A 10,347-nucleotide genomic window follows, 5' to 3' on the forward strand; every position below is an offset into this window, starting at 1 on the left:
GTCGGCGAATGATGCAGGAACCATCCGTTTCAATCCGATGGGTGGCCGCTGAAGTCTGCCCCAGAACCGAGGTGTGAGAGTCGAATATTTTCTTTTGTTTGGCCAGCATGGTCAACAGTTGTCCGGTTTCCTCTGTAGTAAGGTCAGTGTTGATAACTGCACCAGCAGGAGCAGACGGCAATTTGCAATCCGAAGAATTATTCGTACGTGATAAGGAGCTGAGAGGAAGAAGAGCTGTAGCGTAATCGCGGGGAACAAAAGCAATAGTGGCGTTTTGAGGTACCAAAATGGTCTCGGTTGTACTATTGACTGCGGCGAGAAAGGCGGACCCATTTGAAAAACTGACAAGGCCCAGTGGTATTAGTAGTCCTCGAACGAAGAAATTTCCGGTTCGTGCAATTAATACATCGCTGTCAACAATGTCGTCTGAAGCTACGGAGATTACGGTTTCTTCGCCAGGAGACAGGGCAAAGTCGGAAGTACAGGTCAAGCGCAGCTCAGAATCGTCAGCGACACTAGCAAGGTCCGTTTCGGTGATGTCAATCATCGGCTTTCCACAGGAGATAACAGCAGATGCGGATCGCAAAAAGTCCCATCCTAAAATGATTTGATGAGGGCATGGAGAGAGTATCGCAAACTCAATGTGATGACGAATGCCGTTGATGATCGTACGCGCTGTACAATGTCCTGAGGGTTTAATCATAGCGGCGTTCGCACCACGTAAAGCTGGACCAGAGTAAGGAGTTCTCACTTTGCGTAGTCTAGAGCACAAACTTTCATTAATTATAGATATGCTGGCGCCAGTGTCTACAAGTGCTTCAACCATAATTCCCTCAACTGCAACAGTCAACGTATTCCATGGCCGGTAAGGGGGACTTGCACTGTTCCTTGGTGACGCAGTTTCATCCCCAGAAACTGCCGCATCTAGTTTTCCGCACGGTTCTCACCAACGTGAGAGGCCGGGCGCAAGGGCGATGTAGAGCGACGGTAGGGCGAAGGAGAGCGACGTCTAGCCAGGCGCGAGTCAGGAGGGAAGTTGATAGCATCCAGAGGAGGAAAACGTTCGCGCGGAGGTGGCGAGTAGACGCGTTGACGAGGGGCGTAGCCGAAGTAGGTGTCGCGTTCGTATGGTGCGTAACCTCGGCGCTCGTCCAACTGACGTCGCCGGCAAAAACGAGAAATGTGTCCTCGTATGCCGTAATAGTAGCACACTGGTCGTTCACTCGTTGGCCGGGTTGCTCGCCACGCAGCAAAGGAAGGTGGTGAAGGCACAGGTGCCGAAATAGCGGTCAAGTGGCCGTGATCAGTCGGTGGAGCGATTGGCTCCATAGGCAGGGTTGGTCTTGTAACAGCTTGAGAGTAGGACTGGGCGTGTATTGGAGCAGGACGACCTGGCTGCTCAACGGCGGTCATACATGCCAGCTCCTGCTTAATCAAGTCACGCAGGCCATGAGTGTGAGCGTGGGCGTTTTCGAGGCAGGTTCCGTCACGATGCTGTAGCTCCTCACGGATGATAGTCCGAATCAAAGTACGGAGCTCTGAACCCGAAAAGGAGCCGGTAGGCAAACAATCTTGTTGAATGCGATTGGACTGCAGGTGGTCCAGGCGTTGACAGATCGTGCGTACGTCAGCCATCGTGGTAGGGTTCTGTACCGACAGAGCATTAAAGGCGAAAGAGGAGATTCCCTTCATGACGTGATGTACTTTATCGGTTTCCGACATGTCCTTGTCAGCTCGTCGGCAAAGCGCGATGACATCTTCGATGTACGAAGAGTATGTCTCGTACGGTAGCTGCACCCTGGCCGCGAGTTTCTTTCTGGGTGCAGCGGAACGAGTCGACGTGCCGAAAATTTTACGGAGCTCTTCTACAAAGGTGGTCCAATCAGGGATGTCTGCCTCGTTGTTCAGAAACCAGGTCTTCGCCACTTCATCCAAGGAAACCGAGACATTCCTTCGCTTGAGAGAGAGAGAAAAATAAACGTTTAATAAAAACGAGCAAATTTGGTGCTAGATGGCAGGGGCACCAGCCCTGTGGGGGGCAACCTTAGTCCGGGATGCCCTGGTCCTGGCTGGCTGCCCGGGCTCTAGCGACGACTTCTTGTTGCGCCGCAAGGTCCGAGCTGGTCAGCCGGTCCGCCCACTGCTCGTAAGTAGGGTTGGGGATTGGAGATAAAGACGGGGATTTCTGGCATTCCCATACCAGGTGGTATAGGGTGCCAGGGGATGGGCAGTAGGCACAGGTCGCGTAGTATTGGGTAGGGTACATTTTGTGGAGGAGTGTACGGTGGGGGTAAGAGTTAGTTTGTAGCCTTCGGAGGGTAGTGGCTTCGAGACGACTAAGGCGAGGGTGAGGGGGAGGATATCTGCGGCGGCTGAGGCGGTAGTGGGTGAGGAGATCAGGGGGGGGGTGAGAGGGGTATCTGGGCAAGGAGACTGCCAGTCGGAGACGGCCTGGCGTGCATACTCGCAGGCAGCGGCGTGGGCCGCATCGTTTCCGGGGAGGTCAGCGTGGCCGGGTGCCCAGATGAGTTGGATGTCGGGTAGTTCGTGATTAGCCTGAAGGATGCGGAGAGCTGTGTGAGTAATTCGGCCGCGAAGATATCGGCGGCATGCCTCTTGCGAGTCACTAAGTACGGTGACGTAGTCTTTGGCTGTAGTCGCTGCTAGCGCAATGGCTGCTTCTTCGGCCGTTGTGGCAGTGGTGGTGCGGATAGTGGCTGCCGAAAGTTGTTGAAAGCGGTGGTCGACAACGGCAACGGCGAAAGCTCGCTGGGTGGAGTAGCGGGCAGCGTCCGTGTACCGAGTGATGGGGCTAGTGGAATGTAGCCGGTGCAACGCGGCCGCACGAGTAGCTCGGCGGGCGACGTTGTATTCCGGATGCATATTTCTGGGGACAGGAGCCACCGTGATTCGATTCCGGATATCAGGCGGTATGCCAACCGGGCAGTCGTCGGCTGGGGGAGTGACATAACCCAAGTGTTGAAGAGTGCAGCGCCCCGTATATGTAAGGAGAAGGCGTCGTTGCTGTGACAGCTTGTGCGCTTCAAGAAGTTCTTCCCAGGTATTGTGGATTCCTAATTGGAGCAACTTGCGGGTGGATGTAGTGGGCGGAAGGGCGAGCGCGGTCTTATAAGCCTGGCGAATGATCACGTTGAGCTTGTCTCGCTCCGCAGGTTTGATGGCCAGGTAAGGGGTCCCGTACATAAGGCGGCTGGTCAGTAATGCCTGAATGATGCGAACCGCATCGTGTTCTTGAAGGCCGAACCGACGGTGGGCAACACGGCGGACTAGTTGAGTGAGTTGAGTGAGCGTCCGCTGGAGTTGGGGGATGGTGCTAGACCCGCTACCGTTCTTAGAGATGTTTAGTCCTAGTATTCTTAGTGAGGCGACATTGGGTACTGGGTGGTTGTCGATGAAGAGGTCAGGATCTGGAATTGGGTCAGTGCGTTTCTTGTACGTGCGAGCGCACAGTGTGATGAGCGCAGACTTTTCTGGGGCGCATTGAATGTATCCTTCGCTTGAATGTATCGTCCCATCGGTTGAACGCGCTTACCCGGTTGAATTGATCCAGCCAATCTTCAACATCTTCACCCCGGAGGCCCGAGAATGACGGAGGATCGCGCTGACAGCTGGTGATTATGATGGGAGGCTGGACCGGGGCCGCAGCATTGCCGCTCGAGTGGCCGCTCTCGTGCTGCATGGAGCTGGTGGGCAGTAGCAACCACCGATCTGATCGGAGCTCCAGTGGTACGACCGCGAGAGGTAGACGGCGGGATCAAAAGCACCCTCCACCACTTGAGAGAGCCGACGGGAACGCTTGAGGTCTGCTTTATTTGCGAGCGCCGAGCACGGACACAAAAGGACAGCCACCGTTCGAGCAGCGGAGATGATGATCAACCGACGAGAAAGAAGATGAAATGAGATGATCATGAACGCGCACAATGTCTAAACGACAACGAAGCATAAAAGGGATATTGGCCGCTTCCCGTAGCAAAACCTCTCCTTTGCTAATTTCACGCTCACAATATATATATATATATATATATATATATATATATATATATATATATATATATATATATATATATATATATATATATATATATATATATATATATATATAAATCTAGAGAAAGATAAACTCACAAAGCGCGCAGAAATAGTATAAGTAAAGAGTCGGATACACAGCAAGAACAATAACAAACAATGTTTACTTACGTAGCGGCGATGGGACTTGCCTTCATCAGAGTAAAGTTACATGATTATGTAAAGTTACATAATCATGTAACTTTACTCTGATGAAGGCAAGTCCCATTGCCGCTACGTAAGTAAACATTGTTTGTTATTGTTCTTGCTGTGTATCCGACTCTTTACTTATACTATATATATATATATATATATATATATATATTGTAACCTGGTCTGCGATGACCTTCCTCTCGCCAGGAGAAACCCGATACGGTTTTTGCCGGAGCGGGCGGGCGGTTCCGGTGTCTATGCTGTGGCGCGTGCGAGAAGGCGGGATTTCGGTCTTGTTGCCGGGGTTGGTGGAAAAGTCAAATACTGTCGCATGCCTTGAAAGGACATGGGCTAACGCCTCCCTCTCGGCAGAAGAAAGACCTTTGTTGATCATCTTCAAAAGCTGTTCGTCACGCGTAGCGCAGTCACCCTCGAAATCGCAAGTTTCGTCACTCACTGTTGCCAGGGGTACTCTGGTATCCTTTTCAAATAGTGCAAGCTTCATCCCTAGCGGTAGAACGGTACTAGCGGCTGAGCAGTTAACTGCGCATATGGAACTGCGCCCACCGTGGACGGAAATCAAACAGTGCGGCAACAAAACATCCTTCTTGACGCAGTTCGGCAGAATGGGCTCAACAATTGCACAAAAGGAAGGCTCCACAGCACCGCATACCATGACAGGTATAAAGGACGCCGATCGGGGAGGTAGAACCATGTCTTGCGAAACAACCAAAGCGTGTTCGCTCGAACGTGAAGGTTCTTCGGCAAGTGCAGAGTAAAGAACACTGCTTACACAGAGTTCGCCAGTCGCACAATCTAACTTAGCACCACATTCTTGCAAGAAGTCAATACCGAGAATAACTTCGTGTGTAGACTTCTGAAGTACCGCAAATTCTGCTTTGAAGCTTTTGCCCCCTAATGACACATCCACAGTACAAGTACCAAGGGGCCACAACGGTTCACCGCCAACTCCTCGAAATGTGGCACTGCGATCCCAGCTGAACATTACTTTAGTCCCAAGGCTGTCTTTAAATGCCTTACTCATCACAGAAACTGTTGCCCCAGTGTCAACCAAAGCCATCGTGGGCATACCATCAATTAAAACTTCAATCTTATTTTTGACCATGTAAACGGGCAGAGGTATATTTCGTAAAGGCTGTCCGGCGACCTCACCTCCATCGGCCGCGCCGGCTAGTTTCCCGGCGGTGGCGACATTGGACGGCGCCGAGGTGATGGAGACTGGCGCTGGCGTAGAGGAGGTGGAGTTAAACTTCTGTCCGAAGCGGGGGAGCCATTGCGTGGACCGGTCGGCTGGTCGTTACGTGTTGACGACAGTGGTGGATACCATCGAGTGCCAGGGTTGAGGTTATTGGGCCGAGGAAACGTGTACGTGGGATCGTCGTTGGGTCCTTGGCGCCGACGGCGACAAAACCGCGAAATGTGGCCGACTAGTCCACATCGATAGCAGGTGGGTGGTTCGCGACGAGGATACTGCTGACCAGGCGAGAATTGCCTTCTTGGAAAACTCGAGCGATGGTGCTCTTCCGGGTAGTAGACGTGCTGTGTACGATGGGAATCACGATGAAAATCTTCCCGTGGCTGGTAGTGGGGCGCCATAGTGTACACGCCCCTTCGCTGGTAGTCGTCCACGTCGGCAACGTTGACCGACGGCCGTGAGGAGCCAAAATGTGTTGTTGAATGGCAACAAGTAGGTGACGCATCGCGGAGGCAGCTTCCGTCGCGAGAGGGTGTCCAGCAACGAGTTACGTCTCCATGCCGCAGGAGCTCCTCGCGAACGATTTGTCGGATAGTCGCAGAGAGGTCGGCAGACGAGCTGACGTCCACGCTGGCCACCGTTGTGACGTTGGCCAGTCGGCCAAACTTGGGCGTAATTCGACGCGCCTTCATAGTTTCAAACGTACGGCAGTGGCGAATCACATCGGTGACCGTATTCAAGTTGTCCTTGCCGATAAGGAAATTATATACGTCTTCCGCGATCCCCTTGAGGACATGCCCAACTCTGTCATCTTCTGGCATGCTGGCGTCAACGATCCGGCACAGCTTGAGGATTTCCTCAATGTAAGTTGTACATGTTTCCCCGGGCACTTGCGCTCTCTGGAGAAGCGTCTGCTCGGCCCTCCTCTTCTTCGCTATCGAGTCACCAAATCCCTTCCTAATTTCTTCAACAAACCGTTCCCATGTGGTCAACGCTGCCTCGTGGTTTTCAAACCACGTCAGTGCTGTCTCGTCCAAGTAGATTTCGACGTTCGCGCGTCGGGCCACAGCGTCCCAGCGGTTATATTAGACAGATTTAGTTGGGCGTTCCGGGCGTTAGCGTATTGCTGGGCGTAAAGCGGAGCGTACGCTCGTCGCGACGCGTTCATGGATAGTTTTAGTACAGCGTTTTTCGTAGCGTGCGCTAACGCTTGTGGCGCCACCTGTTGAACCCAACGCGAAGTACCCAAATTTAACTTTTTTACGTGGCTAACCAAGGCAAACTGTAGCTGGACGGAGTTTTTTTTTTTTTCCAATGCGTTAATGCTGGTGTCTATTGTAAAAATCTTGCAAGTACGATAAAAAATACCCTCTTACCTTGATTCAGTATTAGGGAAAAATATGATACACCCGTCGCGATTGTTTTGCTCAACCGCGCGACGCCGAAGTTTTGAAGCAACACGCAGTGCTCGGGATACTCACTTTATTCAGCTCTGAAATATGGCAGGACCATGCGACAAATACAACTGAGCATGGCATGCGACGATACTGCGACACGCAAAATGAAACAGCGGGTAGACTGGCACGGCGGTTTAGTGCTACACTTCACCCGGGTGTAGCAACTCAATAAGATACACGATGCGTTCCTATTACTCACTTCCTCTTATTCGTGGAGTCCAACTACAAATCCTTCCCGTTTCACACGGTAGCGCGACGACGGCGCAGGCGAAAATTCTTGAATTCCCTAAATGGAGGCCGCCGATCTGCACCAACACTGCGCGCATTCCACCGCCGCGACACGCACACAAACACCGCCGCCCGCTTCGGGAGCCATCCAGGTTGTCCTTGGTCGCTCATTTCTGGTCTGCATGCCTGTTGGAACTGAAACGTTGTCGCCTAACGAGAAAAACACGCGACGGTCCGCGTTTTCAGTCGGGGAACCTCCTGCCACGACCGGCCGCCGACATCGCCCAGGCAGCAGCCATTTTGAAAGCAAGGGGCCTCCCAGCAGGTCCGCAGCGCCCCGCAAGCGCCCCGGAGCATACGCTCCCAGCCGTTGCGTGCGTAGCACCGCATCGCCGGGGCGTTTGCGTAGCGTACTGCGCATGCGCAGTCGCGAGCCGCCCCGCCGGGGCGTACGCTCGTCCGGAGCGCGCGCCCAACTAAATCTGTCTATTTACTCACTCTTTCATAACGAGCGAGCCATTCATCCACGTCTTCTCCGGCCTTCCCTGAAAATGACCGGGGTTCCCGATGGGGCTGCCAGCTGCCCGTCGGTGGTGTCTGGGAACTGCCTGCAGGCGGAGCCATCGTTTCTTGGATGGGCGGGAGGCCAGCAACGCGACGGCTTCGGCGCAGATCCAGGGAATCTGTTGTCCGCGGCGTCGTACCCCGCACCTCTCACCAAAAACTGTTACGGTGGTGCTCAGGCGTCGAGGGGTGAGCTGAGGGTTTATTTAAAAAAAACCTGGGTGAGGACCGTTGCTGAGCGTCGAGTCCGAGCCCTGGATACGCGAAAAGCACCTCGTTCTTCTCTTCGTCGTCTCGGCATTTTCGCTGGCGGGATTGGCCTGTGCCATAGTCAATGCCATCTACTGTGCACAACATTCAACAAGTTATGTAGCGTTACAATATATATATATATATATTTATATATGTATATATATCTGAAGAGCACACACACACAGCTCAGCCGGCGCGCCATTCGTGTTCATCAAAAGGGTCTGACTTTGGGCCTGTTGGTGATGCACGAATGGGACTGAACGCGCTTCTAGTCCCAGCCGTCCTTGGTAAGCCTGAGTGATCAAGCGCCGGCGAAGCAGCCGTTGAACCCTCGCCTAGTCATGTGGTACCACAGCGGCATGGCTCCCAGCGAGCACCGCGCTGCGACGCCTCACCGCGGCGGATCACGTGATGACGTGACGTAACACCTGCCACATTTGCACTTCGGGGGCCCTAAGGTCGTTGCGATGCGATGAATGAACTTGCGACACTGTGTGCAGTGAAACTTTCACTCTAAGAAGTGTCCCTCTTCAGCCCAGGAAAAACTTCCCCGTGAGCAAATTAATTAGGGAGGGGGCGGGCACGGGTAATGCCCCACTCCTGCCGAAATAGAAATCAGTTTTGGCGTTGAGTGGGCCCCTAGTGAACAGGCGTGTCTCTGCGCAACTCGACTCGCGAGTTGACAGAAATGCCTGCGTTGTACGCAACGGAGATGGCTTTGACCGCATGCATCTGCTCCGGAGGCAGAGTGGTAAGGCGGGCGTGTTTTGCAATCTGCAAGGCGCAAGTTCAATTTGCGCCGTCGAAAAGGCCAGCTGTTAATATACTGTTGAGTTCTTAGTAATGCTGAGTGGGTAGTTATGATAGATTTTTGCCTGCATCTCCCTTCTTATCAGCTCCGCGTAGAATCAACTCATAGACTGCATGCATTACTCTGTACCCTGTTCTGCACAGCTTTATCTCTCTCCCTACGATACGATATATATATATATATATATATATATATATATATATATATATATATATATATATATATATATATATATATATATATATATATATATATATATATATAAATTATACAGGGTGTTACAATGGTGGAAACACGTTTTAGTTATGGGCAATTTTCCGGCGCTGCCCCCGTTCTTCTTAACCCTAAAATTTTTCACGAAGGTTCCATGTCGTCTATTAATTCGCTTAATATCACACACACGCGGGAGCCATTCCCTGGTTTCTTAGCAATCGATTGAAAGCATGTTTTCGCCTATGGGAACCAAACCTGCGGGAATTATTGCCTCCCTTTTCAAGTGCCCAGAAGAACAACCAAAAAGGCTTGGTCTTCACCCATGGATGCGGAGTCAGTTTTATTTGACAAAAAAAAAGACAAGGTAATTGCGGTTACTCGCTTTAATGTAGAAAAAAACACCATAAAATGCGACCTGCATTCCAAGCAGGACCAGCGGCAGGATCCGAAGGAACGACCTTGCGTGCAGTTGCTCTAAACCGAACTAAATGAATTGTGTTTTTGTTCGTTTAAACACAAATTTCCATACCTTATCACACGTATCTATTCTGCCATTACTCCCTAAGTAGCCTGTGCGTAACACGACCGACCGGTGCGTACATACCGCTCCGATTTTGCATCTTTCTGGTTGCACTGCAACACGTTTCTCACTTACTCGCTTTTTTGTTTCCTTGCTAGCTTCTTTGATCGCCTGTTCCCCAAACCAGCTTGCTAATGGGCGTTAACGCGTTCGGAATAATGAATCGCGATACAGCTGTCATTAATATTTATTGAACGTGCGCAGTATTTGGCACTGCCAACAGCGTTGTCAGACAACAATTCTAGCTGTACTCGTTGCCGGCTGAAATCCCTTTGGGTTTCCGCAGGAGCATTGATAACAGAATACAAAAACAAAAGTGCCACTGCCGCTTCCCCCGATGATAGTCGTTCGGTGTTGCAGGTAAGCCGGCCATCACGATATTACAGGGAAGTAGATTTCCCGGCCACTTCTCGTTAGCGTGGAACCGACACGCTTTTTTCGCAAAGCTGCGATTATTGATGCGCCGGTCCTCCATTACGACGCGTTTAGGCGGCTGCACGCCTCGGCGAACCCCAATCGGATTAGGGCACACGCCAAACTAATCGAAGTCGGCTCCTCTTCATGCAATATTGATGGGAATTTATATATTAGGTTGCCTCGTGCGTATAGGTAAAGGTGCCGAACACGTACGCCTTCGTTACAGGTAGAGTGTGGTCAGGATGTAGGCTTTTAGGTGCGAAGCACCTTAGGGGCTCGGGCTGTCCGCGTCTCCTGTAGTCGTCGTGATTAGTCGTCGTGTTCTGATGGAGTCACGGTATACATGAAAACACCGGGACACTCGTTTTCC

General features: G+C 51.7%; 1 protein-coding gene across 1 annotated transcript; it reads right to left on the minus strand.

The window, feature by feature from the left end:
- Positions 1-5,430: 5,430 nt before the first annotated feature.
- LOC144175242 (uncharacterized) lies at positions 5,431-7,764 on the minus strand. Its single transcript, XM_077704343.1, has 2 exons — positions 7,632-7,764; positions 5,431-6,542 (listed from the first exon to the last, which is right to left on the minus strand). The coding sequence occupies exons 1-2, from the start codon at positions 7,762-7,764 to the stop codon at positions 5,431-5,433; spliced, it is 1,245 nt and encodes a 414-aa protein (XP_077560469.1).
- Positions 7,765-10,347: the final 2,583 nt, after the last annotated feature.

The sequence above is a fragment of the Haemaphysalis longicornis genome, unplaced genomic scaffold, assembly GCF_048455015.1.
Source record: "Haemaphysalis longicornis isolate Haplotype H1 unplaced genomic scaffold, Haemaphysalis longicornis Haplotype H1 scaffold_3, whole genome shotgun sequence".
Lineage (NCBI taxonomy): Eukaryota > Metazoa > Arthropoda > Arachnida > Ixodida > Ixodidae > Haemaphysalis > Haemaphysalis longicornis.

Excerpts from the sequence above, each read along its gene's own strand:
- LOC144175242 (XM_077704343.1), bottom strand. The coding sequence starts at position 7,764 with ATGGCTCCGCCTGCAGGCAGTTCCCAGACACCACCGACGGGCAGCTGG. Across the intron at positions 6,543-7,631 it reads TCGTTATGAAAGAGTGAGTA|AATATAACCGCTGGGACGCT; the intron begins AATAGACAGATT and ends CTAAATCTGTCT.